Source organism: Cryptomeria japonica, chromosome 5, assembly GCF_030272615.1.
Source record: "Cryptomeria japonica chromosome 5, Sugi_1.0, whole genome shotgun sequence".
NCBI lineage: Eukaryota > Viridiplantae > Streptophyta > Pinopsida > Cupressales > Cupressaceae > Cryptomeria > Cryptomeria japonica.
The window spans coordinates 88,260,172-88,280,668 of NC_081409.1; the positions used below are offsets into that span (position 1 = coordinate 88,260,172).

The 20,497-nt window shown below is 32.3% G+C and overlaps 1 protein-coding gene across 1 annotated transcript; it reads left to right on the plus strand.

Moving 5' to 3' along the window:
• Window positions 1-3,765: 3,765 nt before the first annotated feature.
• LOC131054728 (2-oxoglutarate-dependent dioxygenase DAO) lies at window positions 3,766-20,078 on the plus strand. Its single transcript, XM_057989314.2, has 3 exons — window positions 3,766-4,247; window positions 19,015-19,342; window positions 19,722-20,078. Exons 1-3 carry the CDS (start codon window positions 3,868-3,870, stop codon window positions 19,977-19,979), a joined length of 966 nt encoding a protein of 321 aa, XP_057845297.2. The 5' UTR covers window positions 3,766-3,867; the 3' UTR covers window positions 19,980-20,078.
• Window positions 20,079-20,497: the final 419 nt, after the last annotated feature.

Here is a 20,497-nt window from a genome sequence, read left to right on the forward strand (position 1 = left end):
ATCAAAATGACGAAATGAAGCCCTAAAAATTGAAACAAAAACCAAAAACTGCAAGAACCAAACACAGACATGATTAAATCCCACATAGGCGTGGTTTCGCGACACAAACGTGACTTTAAACCTCACAGGCGCGGTTCAGAAATACAGACGTAAATCTGCAACATGGACGTGGTTAAAAGGTTCATAAACGTGATTCGGGAACACAGACGTGGCTTTGCAATCTAAAAAAATATAAAATATTGTCGGGGATGTAGACGTAATTTGAGAGGTCACGTACGCGGCAAAAAAACAAAAACGCGGTTCCAGAAGATGCAAACGCGAAAATGTCGAAATGTTGTCGAAAATGTCAAATCTGTAACTTCAAAAGCATAAAATCTATAACCAAGATGTTAAATGCAAAAGGGACAAGGGTTCCACTGGGCATGCCAAAATGTTTATGGTAAAAATGGAAACAACAATATTGAAAGACTAAAATAGATTCAACCACAAAACCCTAGCCTAACAACAACAAAGATCCACCATAACATATGAAGATTACCTAAGATGAATGTAAATCAACAAAATCACAAAGATTATACCATCACATGTCCAATAGGGTTTGAATCTCCATTCTTCTTATCTTCATTGATCTTGCTTGATATATTTGCTCTCAAATTTTATGTGTGCACAAGAGCTCAACAAAGAACAGAAGTGTGGTTGCAAGTAGGCTTGATCGCATATGAAAGTTTGAATGCTAGAATGCTTGGAAGAGATTGATAATGAAAGAAGCATCCTCTTATATAGAAGACACTTTAGTAAATGGAGGGATAAGATTAAGAGGTGTAAAAGATAAATGGTCGGCTAGGATTAAAGGGTAGGTAGAAGAAATAAGAAAATAATGAGAGGGTAGGTAGTGTAGGAAATAAGAGACGAATGACATGTCTCATGGGTAGAAAAGGCTAATGAATTGATTAAATAAATAAAGATTTATTTAATTAATAGAGGAAGTGGGATCAATTAAATAAATAAAAGTATTTATTTAATTTAGGAAAGAGATAATTTAAATAAATAGAAGTATTTATTTAAATGAGGAAAGGCTAGAAAAAGAATAAATGAATTAATTAAATAAATAAAGATTCATTTAATTAATAGAAGACTTAGGATAAAGTAATTAAATAAATAAAAATATTTATTTAATTAGACAGGACAATTTTAGGAGTCTACACATGGAATCACAAAAAATGGTAAAAAGGCATGAGGACCTTGTGATTTTGGACACACGTGCTCTTTTATTTTTGCAAACACACTTTCCCTGTTGTTGATAAAATATCAATTAGTGGTTAATAGTTCTAGCATATTTTTTTGTTTTATCAATGTAGAAGAAGTAATTACATGAGCTTTTAGGCTGAATTTGATTCTATGAAATAATATTTTCATGTTCCTAGTGTTTGAATGTTAATTGTCATTTTTTTGTTTTGATTTGATAATATTGAGTCATTATTTTCATATTTTTTACTAATTCTATTAATTGGATATAGAATTGAACATTGAACATGAAAGAAGTTGGCAAAGAGCTCAAATTTTGGAGAAGTGTGAAGCCAAAAACTAGACAACATTTTGCAATTGGTTAAATTGAATTTTGAAGTTTAAGGTATGTTCTTTGTCTTTCTACCTTTGTGCATGCCACTTTGCCAACATAGTTTAGGTGCTACATATCTTTCTAAGAATATAATTGTATCAATATACCAATATTGCCTTAGTTCGCCCACTTCCACTAAATCTTTGAAGGCCCAAATAGATAATTTGGAGAATCAAATTTATATACATATGTCTTATGATGTAAGAAATAATTTGGATGACACAATAAGGTTCAAATTTAGAATCTACATGCCCAATTCCAACTCTATAATACCTCACATGAAGTTATAACTTAGGGAAGTGGTAAGTGTGTGATTGCTGCAAATAAGAGAAAACCTAGTGGAAGGAAACAAAATGGTAAAGTCTATTATGATACCTCTTTCATTAGATGAGGCAAAAATTTTGATGGTAGAGATTAAAGTACAAGTCTAATGCCTTAAATAAATCATTAGCCAATGGACTAATACTTACAATTAGTTTTGAGTCATTTTATAAAAATATTTTAGGTTGAGTAGGTTTTGTGTTTTATTTTGACAAGTTGGGCCTCGTAGTATACTAGTGGGTGAGGCCATTTCCATATTTAATATATAATAATATTGGATGCTCCATTATGTATATATGAATATGTACATATTGTTTTGTTAGTTTTATTTGTAATCTACCACATATATGATTTATCCTTATGTATGATAGTAGGATAATTACTACAACACATAGTTAAAGTCATACTCATGTTCTACATTTTCTTGTTACCCAAATAGGGGGAAAGGAAGGTAAAGGCTTCACAAAAAGTCTTTCCTTCCTAAAGAGCCAAGAATGTCCCTAAAATATTTGATCTCAATCCTCTTGAAAAAAATAAAACAATGAAATACCATTTTGGTAGAAGCTTATATCCATCTAACGTCAAAATTTGGCTAACCTAAGTCCCATGAAACAACAAATTAGGGCTTTATGTTCAAAAGCTACAATTCTATCATTTAAGCTATTTTGTGTAGGATTACAATTGGTAAAATATCTAGATATTTAAGGAAATTGTTTTCATTTTTTGCTGGACCCGATTTTGGCTTTCTCGAGTGTTTATAAGTAAATTGATTGTGAGGCTTTCCTATCTCAAATGTAGGGTTTTTTTATAGAACATCATGAAAGGATAGTATTGGTGGAGGTCGAGGGATAAACTTTTTGCGAGCCTTAGACCATTATCTATATAGAAACTCACCTAGAGAACTCAATTTGAATAGTCACTCCAGCCTTCATTGTTAAACCAATATTTTTTTAATTAAAAAAATCTTCCACATTGCAAATAATATCCTTCTTATAAGCTAAAATATATCTTAAATGCATATATCTAAACAACACTTAATATTAAATTATTTTAAAATATTTTATTTCATTTATATCATTATTTATTTTTATTTCAAGAACTATTTTATTTTTATATGTGAAATGTTAATTTAATTTTTTTTATATCATTATTTTGATAAATAAATAAATATATATATATATATATATATATATATATATATATATATATATATATATATATATATATATATATATATATATGTTACATTTTAAAATTTTGATTTTAAAATTATAATTTAAAAATATATATATTGAAAGATGTTGTGATTTTTATATATTCAATAAAAACATGATATAATGTGATGTAAAAAAGACACTAGTACCTACATACTCCCTAACACACAAAAACAAAGTTTTATTCTAATCGCACATAAAATACACTTAAATGGTCAACACACAAACAATTGAGATGCCTTAAAATACAATGACAATTAGTATCTTGAGCTTAAAACTACTCATAATTCTAGTATTTAATAAATTTCAATCACATTACACCAAATATGCGCCTGTTTAATATTTTTAATTTAAAATCACGGTTGAATTTTAATATTTAATAAATTTCCAGCTGGTAAGGAATGTGAGACAGAGTGATAGTATTATTTTTAAAATTTTAAATCACAATCCCCAATATACATTTTCCGCTAAATTTGGTCTGCTCCTCCATGAAAAATTTATTTAAACAATAAACAATTAGAAAGATACCAGTTTACAATTTATCATGATGTCGGAAGGAGACCCAAATATTCCATCTTCATCATATAATTCACAACTGTGATCGACTTAAGAATCAAATCTTCATCATATTATTCCTAAATTTTTCATCTCCATCCTGTAATACATGACTTTAAGAATCAGATCTCCTGTATTTTTTCTCTTGTGATTCCAACCATGTCTCTTCAAACCAGTGAGGAGAATGTTGATTTTCCTGTTATGGATATTTCACAGCTTCCCTATGAATTTGATGATGAAGATTTAAATCATCTCCAAGATCATGAATTGGTTAGGAAGGTGAGAGAAGCTTGCAAAGAATGGGGATTTTTCTTCGTTGTGAACCATGGAATTCCAGCAGATCTTCTGGAAGATGTCATGTCCCAAATCCAGCAATTATGTGCAATGCCTTCCGAAATTAAAGCAAAAGCCAGTACCGTTTCTTACAGAGCTCCTCCACCATGGCATTTAAGCTTTGACCTGCCTAACTTGCCTCAGTTAGATTCAGTTCAAGAAATGTCTGATAAAGTATGGCCTGTAGATGGAAACCCTAATTTCTGGTATGGATTTACTTGTATTTCTTGCATCTTTAAATTTTGTAGATCTATTAAAACCAGCAGCATCTCTTATTGGCTCCAGATTTAAATGTTATTTTACTACTTCCGAAATTACTGTTGACTGTTTGAAATTTCGCATCCCCTGTAGTAGCTAGCTTACACATTTCATTGGTAAAATAAATGAAAAATGAAGAGTAAATCTACCAGTCTGTCATTTTGGAATTAGGGAAAAACTTAAATGTAGATTGAATGAGATTTTCACGAGGGGGAGGCAAATTAATGGCGAGGGCACGGGCGCCTGCTACGCCATTGAGGAAGCATGGCGTCCCTTTTCCCATCCATTATTATTTTCTGGATAGGACTGCAGGTATGGCCCACAGAGAGGAGGGGAAGAAGTAAATTTAGGAGATTCGTGATCTTTGAAAAGGGGATTTTTATCAGAAGTGAGGTGGCACAACGAGGAAGGAGGGTTGCAGATTGAGGGGAAATTAAAAGGAAAGGAAAGGAAGGGGAAGAATTTTTTATAGTCAACAATGTCAGCAATCTGTATATGAGTCTACAGATGGGAGGAGCAATATGAGACTATTTGATATTCTTTGCGAAAGATACCTAAGTGCGTTACAAATGAAATGTACATTACAAAGTAGTAGTACAAGGAGCTGCACAGTCAGGTATCCTTAGCTGTTGTATATTTCATATTACAGTTTATATCTAATGTTATCTGTTGGATGAAACATATTTACTGCCTTTGTGTTTACTTTTATCCAACTACCAGGAAAATATAATAGTCTCAACTTTGTAAAATAATACTCATTTGTATAGTAAAAATATGGAAGCATGGACAAGCCATATGAATTGTTTGACAAAATGGCTCAAAGAAGAGTGGCCTTGGGAACGTCATGGTGGAAGGATATTTTCAAAATGGATGTGGGAAAAGGTTCTTTTAGCTTAAATTTAAAGCAATCTTATTTGTCTTTATTTAGATTGGAGTTTGGGAAACTCTATTGTTGAATTTGTTTGAGTTGTAGTATTGGGATAGGTGATCTTTTGAGAAGTCTCGATGCTTCACCCTTGTGTGCATCACCTAAATGCAATGAATGCTAAGTGAACCATCCATTCTCATGAGAGATGGGTTTGTGTGAACCAATACTCATGAGGTATGGCTCAACAAGTTTGACTTAAAATTATGTCGTTGAATTTTAATATTAATAAAATAACTTGACACACTATGGAAAATACCTCCTAGATATCAATTGATGTGGTAAAGAAGCTCTATGATGAATGGTTCATAAGGGAAAAACGCTTGTTGAAGGCTTTGCAAATGGGGTAGCAAACTAAGTGGCTTGATCTTTAGGGAAACTCCATGGTTAAGTGAGCTTAAGTCAAAGTAGTGCTAGGATGGGTGACCTTTCAGGAAGTTCTAGTGCTTCACACTTGTGAGCATCACCTAGATGCAATGAATGTTAAGTGGACCATTCGTTCTCATGAGAGATGGATTGTGTGAGCCAATAATTGTGAAATTCGCATCAATGAGTTTGACTCAAAAGTTATGCAATTGAATCCTAGTATTAATATCATAATTTGATACACTATGGAAAGTACCTCCTACTTATTAAATGATGAGCTAAATGGGCTCTATGATGATTGTTACATAAGACACACCACTCATTGAAAGTTTTACAAATGGGATGGCAAGCTATGCGGGCTTGAACTTGGGGGAAGCCCCATGGTTAAGAGTGATTGAGTCAGAGAGTACTAGGATGGGTAACCTTTTGGGAAGTTTTGATGCTTCACCCTTGTGAGTATCACCTATATCCAATGATTGCTAATTGGAACATTCATTCTCATGACAAATGGGTTTGTGTGAACCACTATTGATAAAATATGGGCCAATGAGTTTGACTCAAAAACTATGCAAATGAATCTTGATATTAATCTGATCACACTTTGACACACTATCGAAAATACCTCATACTTATCAAATGTACTAAATAAAATAGTAATGCTTGCTATTTTTGGGATCCTATTAGGTTCGATTTTTTTTATTAAAAAAGCGAGCTTGCTGAAGTCTAATTTGGTTGTATCTCAACCTTTAAAAAAAAATTTATTCACCTATATTTAAAATCAATTCAATTAGAGATAATGATAAGCCAAATATATGTCCTTATACTATTATACTCTACCAATAGTATGATATACCTATATTTTGACTATATGATATAAATTAGATAATTACCTACATAGGAATGCATACCAATACCATATGGTTATTAGTTGATGGATTAGTTATAGATTGTGATAAAATTTATATCCTTTGATTTTGTTGGAACACGTTTGTCATTGTGCCAAAAGATTGACCTGTTAATGCCCAATACAAACGCTAGAGATAAATGGATCCACAAGAGGTGGTTAGTCCATGCCTTGAATCCGAAGGGGGACGTTGGTGATTAGTCCAACATTCCCCCCCTCAACGTCACCCTAGGGGATTCAAACCCGTGACTTGGCTTTGATACCAATTGTTGGAACATGTTTGTCGGTGTACCAAAAGATCCACTTGTTAATGCCCGATATAAACGCCAGAGTTAAATGGATCCACAAGAGGCAATTAGTCCATGTCCCAAATTCGAAGGGGGATGCTAGTGATTAGTCCAATAGATTTCTCTTTGAGGTTCTTATTGAGATTGATATTGTTTAATATCATTGTAGTTGGAAAAAGATTGTGACTAGTCTGGTTGTATTTCAACATAAAAAAAATGATTTTGTTCACCTATATTTAAATTGATTCAATTAGAGAGAATGATATTGCAAATATATTTCCTTAAGACAAGTATATCCATGACTACTATTCTATTCTAGCAATAGTATGATGTACCTACATTTTGACTATATGAAAGATATTAGATCATTACTTGCATAGGAATGCATGCTAATACTAGATGGTTATTAGTTGATGGATTAGTTATAGACTATGACAAAATTTATATCCTTTGATTTCTTGATGAGGTCCTTGCTAAGATTGGTCTTGTTTAATATCATTATAGTTGGAAGAAGATTGATTGTATCATCAATAACCATTGATGGGCATGATGGAGATGTAGGAATCTCTAAGTGCTAAGTAGCGATATATAGGGATTGATAAGGTAACTAGTAGCTATTGGAATTTGGGCTACCTTGTGATGGATTTAACTCGGTGGAAATTATTGGTTTATTTGAGGCATGATGGACCTGTTACTACTTATCAAATTGCCATTAGTTTCATATCCAAAGTCATACTATATTCTAGTTGGTTAGTATTACCGAATCATGCAGTCGGTACACACAGAGAAGTCGGTATGAATAGTCTAGTCGGTTACTGAAGAAAGCAGTCACAGAACACAGTATTCACCGAGCTGTTTATCGAGTAAAGTTTCATGGCTACCGAGTGGTAAAGTTAACTCACCGAGTTGATATTCACCGAGTGAAATATTTTACCAGATACATTGAACCTGGACATGCACATGAAAACGTGTTACAAGATCGAGGCACATCTAACCGTTTTTGCATTGGGAATTGCATTAGGAGATTGTTTATGATTACAAGGCCAATCTAACCTATGAGATATTTTGTTTAGTTATTCATTCGAAGAATCTTTTTGTAAGATCGAAGCAATGAATCAAATCACTGTTGTAAGAGATCTATATATACAACATGTTTCTAGGGTTAGACATGATATGATATGAGATGCAATGAGATAGCAGTGTGTATGCATGAAGGAAGACTGTTACAGAGACACAGAGAGGTCACCGAGAAGGTTATCAGTGAACAGTCGAAGAACAGAGTAAACAGAAGGGTTTACCGAGTTTCATTATGGGTTACCGAGGTATGCTACAAGCTAGGTAATCTTATTCAGAGCACATAGAATCTACTTTAGCATTTCAGATGTAAAGTTGCAGATATTTGTAATGATTATATTGTAATATTTTGAAGTTGTAAGAGAAACCTTTAACAAGGTAAAAGAATCTAACCAAGTCTATAAATTGTAAATCCTTTAACCAGGTGCTACACTTATATAGTGTTGTAAAAATCCTTTAGTAAGGTAGATCTAACTAATCTTAATACTCCTAACAGGGTAAGCTATCAAAAATAGATAAATGTAGCTCTAACCGAGCATTCTTTATTATTGTAGTAGTGAAGTTGTGGGTGCCATCCCCACCGCAGTTTTTCTCTCTAACCAAGAGTTTCTGCGTGACCAAAATATATGTGTTATGGAGTGAATCATGTATGATTGTTATCTGTTGATTATAGTTTTATTTAATGTTACTGCACTATTCTATTTATGCATAACAGTAAAGTTATTATCAAGGAAAAGTTTTGAAGTACTGATTCACCCCTCCCCTCTCAGTACATTAGCTTTCTATATTGGGCCTAACAGGACCATTACATGATCTCTATTATTCTAAAAGGCTTGAACTAAGAAATGTTCTTACCATTGTTGATTTCTTAGTTGTGAGAATTATTCATTAAGTTTAAATACCTTACATCTATATTTTGTTGTTGTGTTTAGTTTATTGACTACTACTACCTTGAGCTCTAATATCACTAGATTTATTTAATATTCACTATGGTGTTATACATAATTTCTTTGTATGGATTTGTTTATGACAACTTGTCCTAATAAGATACTATTGTCGAAGGTACATCATTTACTCAGCTAAGTATAAAGATGGTTGATAATTGGGACAACTGTATTTAGAGTTAGTTGAGGAACTTCGTTCCTAGTAATGTGACATCTTAACATATTGAATTGATTCATTGAGTAAAATCAGACAAATTTTTGTTTATTTTTGCCTTCATGAACTTCCTTTCTTAAGCTATCCTTCGTTTATTTTGGAAACTATCTATCAAGGCTGGAAATCCTTAAGGGCTATACCTCATGGATGGATGGATGTGATAAGAATGGTTGTGTTTAGTATCTATACTAGTTATCATAACCTATGAAAGTGCAAGTTCTCATCCAAATTTAATTGAAATCTTAGGAGATCTACATTGTGAAATCAATCATATTTGAAAGAAGATATGCATATAGTTCTTTAGCAAAGCATGCCTTGGACCCAAGTTAGTTGGTGTCCTTTCTCATCCCAATAATTGAATGTGAATTAAATCATATTTGAAAGGAGGTATGTAGACAATCTTTTGGCAAAGCATGTATTGTATCCAAGGTAGTTGGGGTTGTTTCTAAACTTGTTGATCCCTCATGTTTCAACTTGAGGTAGAAAGTCATAATAGATGGTTATGAACTCATCTTTTCTTATTAATATGTCCCCACTATATATATCTAAGCTAATAAAAGGCAATCCAACATCATTAAGCTTAAGCACTCTAAGGTTGGTTGTGTAGGGATTTATAAACTCTACTCCAATCTTAGATGAACTTTAAGAGTCATTGTCAATGATCTATCTTTGATGTGACTGTATGAGAATACCTCCAAAAAATTTTGAACTAAAATTGTCAATGTTCTATTTATCGAAGACTATGCCATTGTCTTTTGACTCAATAATGAGCATAGGAAGGTGTAGGTTAACCTCTAGATGCTAGTGAGGTCTATTCTCTGAAAGCATAAGGTTGTGATAAAATTGCTGAGGACATAAGTATAAATAAGTTGAGGAAATTTGCTAAATATACATCTAATGATGACATTGATTTATAAAATTATGATCTAAGAGCATGAAAAACTCTTAATCTTTATGGAGGATCTTCTTGCTTTAAATAAGTGCCTAAAATTGTGTTAAGTTTAGAATAGAATTCCTTGTGACTGCCTTTGCCAACTATGGGCAATAATAGTAAGTATTATCAAATATGGTATGGTGCTTTTCCTTTATATTTGTTTGCTGGATAAATGGATCCTAAGCTTTACAATTGGTAATATACACAAAATATGTGTCCTTATAAGTAGAATATTGTCTAATATACTATTTAATTCTTGGTTTTTGTCTAATAAATATTGTTTCCAAGTATGAATTGAAGGCAGTGAATGGCCATTGATGTTAATTTATGGTCTTAAATTTTATTTCTTTATTTGTGACTAGATAGAAGCCAACTCATTTGGGTTCAATTTGTTGCTTGTGTGTTGGTATTTTTGACCCTTAGACTTATAGGACCATGTGTATTAGTTTATGGATCAATCTATGTATCACCCTATGTAGTTTCAAATCCTTGGGATATCTTGATTATATACATCTAGCTATAAGATGACTCCACATGTTAGAATTGAGTCTAATATAGGTGTACTTTAGCTAGTTTTTACCATTAGCATTAAGGTCATATATGTCATAAGTTAATTTTTATATATCTTAGGGATTAGCCATCTTTCATGTGTAACATAAAGGCAATGGATCAAGTAGTTACGGTGTGGGTTTGTGTGTGTTTGTAAATCAACGGTGTTATCAAAGTAGCATTTGATTGGAAATAATTTCCTAGCATGCTAGGTATATGGGTTAAATTGGAAGCCTAAGCTTAGTCAATTATTGTGATTCAAAATAGAGATCAAATCTCATCTTAGAGGTGGGAACAAAATCTCTCTATCATTTGCGTGTAAATTAAAAAGCCTTTGATTCTTGAAAAAAGATACATAGGAAAATTCATTATGAATGAATTGTTGAGGTATAAATCTAGGTTCAATGATGGCCCTAAATTGGGAGCTTACCATATTTAATGTGAGTAGGAAAGATTGTGGCATAGAGTTTTTGCCATTGCTATAGTAGGTGAGGTTATCGACTAGGACTTCTAAATTGGATAAAGTTTTCTTGGTTCATTAATAGTATTAATTAAATTTAATAGAACTAAAATAAAATAAAATAATAGTAATAATTATAAATGGCTATTATATGAGGGTTGTACAATTTGTTGTGTGAGTGGAGTCTTCTCTCCTTATCTAATTAGCTCAAATCAATTGCATTGAAATTATTATTGATTATTTGCCCATTAAACAACTTGATGTTTAAGTACTCTCCACTACCCAGCTACATAGCTTACACGATATTGGCTATTTATTACTCTACTTAAAAATTGATTCAAATGGTTTAATGGTTAACTAGGTCACATCTAAAAAGTAATTTTACACCTCATTTTATGGCATTCAATAGTAATGACTAGTTATCCCTTTTTCATTAGTTGAGTTTATCTCTTAGCAACTATTGAGTTTAAACATCAAATTTCAATAGTCAAGCAATCAATAATAATTTAATGCCTCATTCAAAAATAATTACTAGTTATCGTGGGAGGATCAGTGTTGCTACATTTAGTTGAGGGTTTCATCAACTTCTTGTTGCATTGTATGCCTTAACATGCAAGTGCAAGCACTTTACATGATAGTGGAAATCATTTTCTTTGCACTTCATTATATAAAGATATTGTGTAGATTTGGACTAATCAACGATGGATATTTTTAGAGGTTTCTTTGTTTATCTTTTTTCCTTTATTCTTGGTGTTAGGTTTTTAATTGGTTTTGGTTAGCCACATGACTCCAATTGGAGATCATGTGGACCTCCACCTTTATCTTTCAAAGTTCTTTGATCTAATGATTCCTCTTCCTTAGAGCATGATGAAGTTGTTTGATTCCTTGTGGATACAACTAATGAGTATTGATCTAAGCAAAACAATAAATGGAAAATCGAGCAAAATCTTCTAGGTGTTTGGAAAAAGTGAGAATAGACCAGTTATACACATCAATATAGATTTGGTAACTAATGATGTGCTTTATCTTTTAGATCATGCATTGATATGTAATTTTATGGGCATTTAGATTTCTTTGCTAATTTTAGAGTCTCGAGCTCAAAGAAACTAGCAATCGAAGAACAACATGAAATTTATTTTAGTGGTAAATGGGTAATTTCTTTATAATTTTTTCTTGAATGGTGGATTGCTATATAGTCATTGAAGGGGGGGCATATTTCCATAATCAAATTAGTTTATTTATCAAACCTTGCTGTCCAAGCTTTGATTTGATGGAGGAGATCCCTTTGAAAATGTTAGTTTTGATATGACTACTTCATCTTCCCAAGGAGTTTTAGAAGCTTGATATATTACAATCTATTGTACCTATTCTCAAAAAACTTTTGTGCTAGTATCAACAAATATTAGAAAGAAAGGTTACAACTTATGCTTGCATACATGTTGAAATTGATTTGAAAAATCTATTGCATGAGTCTATAGAGATAAGATTGGGTAATATATAATGGATTCAACAAATAGATTATGAAGCTATCTCATTTAGATGTTGGTTATGTCATGTGTATGGACACCTATTGATGAATTATCCTAAGAAGACTTTAGAGGTGCCACATGTTTTTTCACAAGTTTTTGTAGCCAAAGTCAAAGATAAAGGGAACGCTTTAGTTCATAGTGAAAAAATAGACTCAAATGGGTTTATACCTATGAAATCGCAAAATAAGGGAAAGCATTTGAATCCCTAAAAAAAGGAACCTCCAAGAGGTAACTTTGGTAATAATTTTGATGTCCTTAAATTTTTTTGATGTTTTGGGACCTTTTGTGAAAAAAGAGAATTGTTTTAGTCAAGTTGTAGAATTTCTTGTTTTGGGCGTTTCACCTAATCTAATTGAACTTAAGGATTCTACTCCCTTACAAAGGGTATCTGGTAAACAAAATATTGCTTCCTTGCAATCATTTAGAAGAAGTTTAGAAACAAAGTTATTAATGTGCTTTGTAAATTACTTTAGTTTCTCTAGCAAAGGCAAGTACTCTTTTAGTTGACCTTGTTGATAATGTCATATTAAATGCCTCTCCCATCTTTGAGGCAAGTGATAATAATAGAAACAAATCTCCATCCTAATTGGGCTTACAACAAAAATATCTTTAAACAAGGGGACAAAAAACAACTAAGGTAGGGAGGAAACGAGACCAAGAAAAGGTGAAGATGATTGGAATCTTTGGTAGAATCTGATTTCATTAAGACATTAGATAGTCACTTTTCTATTCTAAAAAATGACTCTGCTATCTTGGAATTTAATGGGTTTGAGTAACACCCCTCATCAAAAAATTGTTTGAAATATTATAAAGGGTCACAATCCACACATTATTTTTCTCCAAGAAACTAAAATTCATTGTGGACAAAATGGTTTCTCATTATTCTTCACTTTAGAAAGGTAGTCAATGCTAGTGTTGGAGCCTGAATCTCAATTAGTAGATTGGCTTGTTTGTGGGACCCTAAAAGGATTAACCCTTATGAGTGGATATAAAGCCACAACTCCTTATCTATGGTGGCTTCTTGTTTTGATACTGAGAATTCTATATTTTTCAACAATGTCTATACTCCTAATTTTCAACATAAGGTTATTCTTCGTTTCTTTACCTTGGATCTTAGTAAGGTATTTTTGCTCTTCTTAGCCTTAATGAAAAACTTGGAGGAATAAATCACCTAGATACTTCTTTTTGTTGAGAGATAGTCTATATGTTCTTCAATTATTCAATGTAAACCAATAATTTTTTTTTTACTTGGGGTAATAGACAACGTGGGTCTAATTATTATACTTTTGAGATACTAGATAGATTCTTGTTTTTGTATTGATGGATGGAAGATAATAGGGCTTCATCTTTTGAAATTTTAGGTTGGAAGGGATTAGATAATTGGCCCATTAAATATTCCTATTCTCTATTTCAATTTCCTAAAATGTCTTCTTTCAAATTCCAACTTATGTGGTTAAGGGATCCTAATATTCATGAATTTAAGCAAGCTTGGTGGCTTGAAGGGGAACCCCCATTTGGAACAACGATGCATTTTTTTTTTCAAAAAACTTTAGTTTATTAAATTCAAATTGAAGCATTGGAATATAATTTTTTTTGGCAACATTACTAAGAAAAAGGTCCAAGTTCAATAAAAATTAGATGATATTACATTCTATATCAAGGAATGTGGAGTGACTAAGGAGATTTTATATGCTAAATCTTCTTGTTCCAAAGAACTTAGTGAATGGGAACTCATAGTGGATATATTTTGGAAACAAAAGTCAAGAGTAGAAGGGCTTCAAGAAGGAGATAGAAACACCTCTTTTTTCATAATTTAGTCAAAGGAAGGAGGAGGAGTAATTTGCTATTACTTCTTTTTCTTAAACTCAAGGAGTCCATATTTCCTCTTTCAATGATATTTTCAATTAGTTTGACTTGCATTTATTATCCTTATTTAAAGAATCTAGTCCTAAGGATTTTGAGGAGGAGAAACTTGTATGAATTGTATCCTATCTCTAGTTTATGATGACATGAATGATTTTTTTATGAAATGAATTTCTATTGAGGAACTTTAAAGGGTTTTGTTTCAGATGAAGAAAGGAAAATCACCAGGCCTTGATGGTTTTCCTGTAGAAATTTTCAAGAGTTTTAAGATATTCTAAAGTTTTGACTTGTTTGAAGTGGTGTGTAAATCATATGAAAGCAAGCAAATGCTTAAATATATTTATAGTATTTTTCTCTTTGATACCAAAATTTGGAGGGGCTAATAGTTATGACTCGTTTCATCCCACAACTCTTTGTAATGATATTTATAAGATTATTTTCAATCCTATTACAAAGCATTTGAAATTGTGCTTGGATTCTCTTCTCTCTTCTAAGCAAGGTGGTTATGTAAAAGGGCATCAAATTTTGGATGCTAGTATCATTGTTGTTGTTGAACCTATTCATTTTATGTCCACTTTGATAGGAAAAGCTATGTTATAAATTTGAACATGTCTAAGGCTTATAGAAGAGTCATATGGTCACTCACCAAGAATATGCTTTTAGCATTTGGGTTCTATTCAGGATGGATCTTCATACTTCTTTTTTTGTATCAATGGTATTCCATTTTTTTGTCTACTTCTAGCAACCTTTGCCAAGGGTATCCTTTATCTCCTTATTATTTATTCTATTCATGGAAGAAGTTTTGGATAGATTTATTAAGAGTCCAAAAGTTAAAGGTACTATATAAGGTTGGTCTTTGACTATGGGTCTTGAGGCTCAATCCCACCTTCAATTTGTGGATGATACAATTTCAATGGAGGATGCAAAAATTGATGATGCTACTAACTTCAGAGAGCACTATAAATTTATTTGACAACTTAAGGTTAACAAATTAATGAGAATAAATAAAACTTTTTCTTTAATAATCTAGTTAGCAAAGAATTATACATATCATTCATTTTGGATTTATGGTTTTATATTCTCCAAAAAGATTTTTCAAATAATTTGATACTCTTTACTCTTTGGGCAAAGAAATTTAGAGTCCAAAAATGGAATTGGTCAATTGGGACCAAGTTTGTAGTTCTAAATCTCATGGTTGTCTTACTCTACAATAGTCTAAATTTAATTTTGGGCTCTTGCTACCAAAGTATATTAGAGGTGATGGAAACATATTAAACACTTATGGGAAAAATATCCTTAATTTTAAGTATTTAAGAGGATTTTTTGATGAAGATATACCTATAATGGACTAGGTTGGGAAAGGTTTTATGGCCTAGAATCGCCCTAGAATATTATAAAGAAGGGGTCTTTCATTATTAAGGTTGTTCTTGATTATCAAAAAAGGTAACATAGCTCTTTTTTGGAAGTACTACTTGGATTCTCACTCTTCAATCCTTTCAACTTTCTCCCATCTTCAACCCTTAAGTGAATTTTTTTAAGTAATGGTGTGGTCTACTATTGTAAATTTTAAGTATCTTATTTATGTGTAGTGTCCTAAATTGTAACGCTTTACCATTTTACACTTTTTTTTGTACCCTTTCCTTATTGTGTCTCCTCGTTGCTCTTATCCAAGCTTATTTTTGGCCTTTGTATTGCAAAAATGTTGTCTTATGATCATATGGTGATTTAGGTTGTTGTTCTGAGCTTGAGTACACCAGAGCCATCTTTAATCCACCCTTTTTTGGGTGGACAAGGGCGCTAGGCTCCCTTTTCGTAGTGGTCAAGGGCACTAGGCACCCTTGCCCCTCCAAAAGGGCCCATTTTTAAATATGTTGGTGTCTAGTTCGTGTCAATTGATCCTCGATCCTGATATTTTAATATGATTGTTGGAGGTCGACCTAATTTATGAAATAACTTGAGAACCCTATATGAGAGCATCCTTTCAATTCATTTTCACATAATCTTGCAAGTTATCATTTCATCCCACCATCCCCTATATCATTCAAGAGCAAGTACTATTGGTGAGTTCGTTCAAATTGGAGCATTCTGGAGGAGCAAGTTGCAACAATCTTCATGCCAGCATGCTTTCATGATTGGTTCTTTTATATTTGGTTTTTACATGTCACTGCACCAACACATGTAGGTCACATTCAAAGAGTATTACATCATCACCATTATCAACTAAAACAAGATTAAGTTATAACATTCAATTTTTTACTTCAAAATCTTTCCATTTCAATTTATCTATTTCATTCAAGGGTTAATTCCAACTTGGGTTTTGACCTAGGCAAACCCCTATCAACACAACAATTTTTTTCCCTCTTGTTTAGACAAGTGACAGAGTATGGAGACATCAAATATAGATCCAAATAGAGCAAACAAAGACACAAAGAACTAGATTTTGTAGAAATTAAAAGATTGTGTCAAGGTTGCCTAACATAAACTATCTAACGCTTTTCTTGTGAATTTTTAGGGAGATACTCAAAGCAACATCCTAATTTCAAAACTATTTTCATTGTTTGCATCTGATATTCCTGGGGCAAGGTCGCTTAGCATCCTTGACCACATTTATGAGCCTAGATTTCAGGCAAAGGTTCCTCTCTACTTCTCATTTCTAGATCTATACTTGATGTTTGCATACCTATTTTCAAACTCTATGTTCATGCTAATCATTGTCAATTTTGTATCATTAACCCTAGTCCTCACATTCAATTACTCAATTTCAACTCAAACAAAGGGAGAGTAATGTCCAATATGTGTTCACCCCTTTCACCATAGGTTTTTGAGGTTAAACTTGTTGGATTTTATTTTCCCTTTAATGTATCTTCATTGAAAATAAGTTTAATTCCTAGTTTACATAATTAGACTAGTGAATCCTTATTTCTACCCAACTATTACATTATGTAAGGAAGATTTAGGATATGTTGTTGGAAGGATCCCAATGTTTAGCCTAGAGGGGGATCATCCAAAGCTCAGGCTACTCTTATTTCAATTTTTAAGGATAGTCTATGTCTAGTTCTTTTTAGGGATCCGATGTGCTTGCTTGGGGTGGTAAATCTCAAGGAATTTTTTTAGTTTTTTTGGTTATCAATATCTTGAACAAAAGCGAGGTATGTGTGGAGAAAAAATTGGAACAAATTTACGAAAAAATTGGAACAAATTTACTTGGCTTCAATGTAATATTTTCATCTAGTTATTAAGCCACAATAGATGCTTTACTTGAGATAATATCATCAAGAGAGAATTTTTTGGTCCCTCTAAGTGTGTTCTATGTGGCAATAATGAGGAAAATATTACTCGTCTTTTCTTTCAATATCTATTTTTTCATAGAAATGTGGGTATTAAATAGTGAACTATATGGAACAAGCCTATCATTCATGGCTCTTCTTAATCTAATTTTTGGGTAAGCATGGGTTATCCTCCTATGTTGACTTTGTTCTTGGTGGTTGCTAGGGATCTTCGACCTATCTTTACTCTTTGCCAAATCTAGTTGGAGAGGAATTGGTAAATTTTCCAAGAGATTACCAAAATCTTATTATTCAAGTTTGGTTAAAGATAAAGATTTTGTTAAAAGGAACTATGAGGTTAGATGTTCTTTTGGTGAATCTCTTGCTCATGATTTATATTTTTTGGTATTCCTAGGTTTTCACCCTATACTACTTCTCCAATCTAGATTAATGCTCAATTGAAGTCTATTATGAAAGTGAATAGGTTTGGTAGGTGGATCCTCCCAGTTTCTTCAAAATTAATATTGATGGATCGTCAAGAAGTAACATAGGTGGTACAAGCATAAGGGAGATTGGTCATGATAGTCATGGATTGGTACAATGCTTTTTCACCTCTTCTAGACGGGATGTTGTACTAATAATCAAATAGAGACCCAAACTATTTATACAACATTGACAAAAGCTTGAGAATTGGAGGTCAAAGAAAATTATTTGTTAAATAAAAGAAATTATTTTGAATCTCCGTATAAACTAAATATTGTGGTTGAGAAGATTCTTAGTCTTACTACTAATTTCGACTTTATATCTTTTGTCTATAGTTCTAAGGAATGGAATAAGGTGGTTGATTGTTTGGTCAAATGGGCTTTTCATATGGTTAGTAACTAGAATGTCATTGTTTGTGGGACCTTGCCTCTCAATAAATTCAAGGATTTCCACCATTTCATTCATCATAATCAAGCTTAATTTCTCCTTTCTGAAGCATGTTTGGAATATGAGTTTGGGTTGGTTCTTCGATTAATATGATTTATGAGATTGGTGGTATAATGAGAATCCTCTTTAGATATTTTTGTTTTAGACTTTGTTGATAATTATGACGATTTGAGAATCTCCACATGTAAATGAATGTAATTTCATTTCATTATATAATTTTATTCTTTTTGACAAAAGAATAACTAGTTATCATATTTTTATTTACTATTAAACTATTTAACTTAATAACTTAATATCAGACTTTACTTCGAATAATTTTTATATACCTCATTCGCATCCAATAATAATTCTATTTTATTTACTGAAATTCAATTTCAAACATTTTAAAAAACAGTAGAAATAAAAATTTACCAGTTTGTTTCAAATCAAAATGTATGTTTCTTTAATAATTTGTGGGTATTGCATGGAAGCGAGAAGATTGGAACATACGGCATCAAGGTGCACCATCTGTCAAGAAAAATTTCTAAAATCATTCTTGCCAGTTTGGGTTTAGATATCAAGACTTTCTACCATTCTGATTTTGAAAAGTGTACAAGCAGCATAGCAATAAACTCCTACTTGTCCAACGGCAATTCCATGGAAGAGGAGATTATGCATTCCCATACAGATACTGGTTGCCTTACAATCCTCCATAACGATAATCAGCAGGGCCTCCAGGTCCTATCCAAACAAGGGAAGTGGCTCGACGTCAATCCTTTACCTCATTCATTTCTTGTCATTGTTGGGGATTCTCTTAAGGTTTGAAATTCTTCTGACTATGAACTGTATATTTTTAATGTTTACGTATTATTTGGATTCTCCATTAAAACTTTGTAAAAATTACAGGTGAGTGAGTCACTTAAGTAGCAGCTTAAGTCACCCATTGTGGTCAATATTCTACTGATTAATCTTACTACTATAAATGATCTGTTCTACTGCCATAGGGAAATAGATAATATTATATTGTTCATAGTTGAATCTAGAAAAACACCACCTTTCAATGCCATGTTTAAACTTGGCACTGAAATGAGCTTCTGCTTCAACATTCACCCATTTCATTTTTTTCCGACATGTATTGAAAGAGTTTGTGCTTTAACATTCGCCCATTTCTTTCTGTTCTCATTTGCATGAAATGCAGGCATGGAGTAATGGTAGATGCCAGAGTTTGGCGCATAGAGTTGTTTATAAAGGATGGAAGCATCGCATATCCCTGGCCACTTCTTTCTACTTTCCATACGATCACAAGATTTGGGCTTCAGAGGAGCTTGTGGATGACAACCACCCAAGACTTTACAAGCCTTATACGTACTCCGAGTACAGGCTAAATTATCATACTATTATGTTCAACAAAGAAGCCAACCTTGTTGAGTTCCTTGATGTATTTGCAGGTATATAATATACTTCGTTGTTCGCTTTAAATGAAGGGTATGCCCTGTCATCTAGAGGGTAAACACTTTAATCCAAGTAGGTGTCCTCCAAGCTCAGGAGTTTAGGATTTGGGCAATCCTCTATAATAAACAATGTTTTTGAATAATAAAAAGCATATGTTTGTTCAGTGAGGGCATTAAGATATTAATATTTGTGTCTATATTGTAAAAGAAAGTTAAAGTTGTAAACAAGTAATTTTGATACCGTATTTAATTTTTTAGGAAATGTAAAAATGATGATTAGGATTTTATGTAGAAGATTTTAGTATTAGTTTGATCTATATTTCTTTATGAAATGTTTCAATGTTTATGTTGGATCAATGATTTATCAAAGGATAAGTTCATAGATCTTTGATGAAGTTGCATTCATATATTAATATTTTGAGTTCAACCTTGTTCCTACATATAGGGATGCACTACTTTATTGTTCAATTCGATGAGTGTTGGTTTTGGTCTTTTTAAAGAGTTGGGAATTGTAGGTATTTAA

What these genes read in the sequence shown, in the direction of transcription:
- LOC131054728 (XM_057989314.2), top strand. Translation starts at nt 3,868, where the DNA reads ATGTCTCTTCAAACCAGTGAGGAGAATGTTGATTTTCCTGTTATGGAT. An exon ending in GATGGAAACCCTAATTTCTG is followed by an intron (nt 4,248 to 19,014) that starts GTATGGATTTAC and finishes ATTGCATGGAAG; the next exon opens with CGAGAAGATTGGAACATACG. An exon ending in TTGTTGGGGATTCTCTTAAG is followed by an intron (nt 19,343 to 19,721) that starts GTTTGAAATTCT and finishes CATGAAATGCAG; the next exon opens with GCATGGAGTAATGGTAGATG.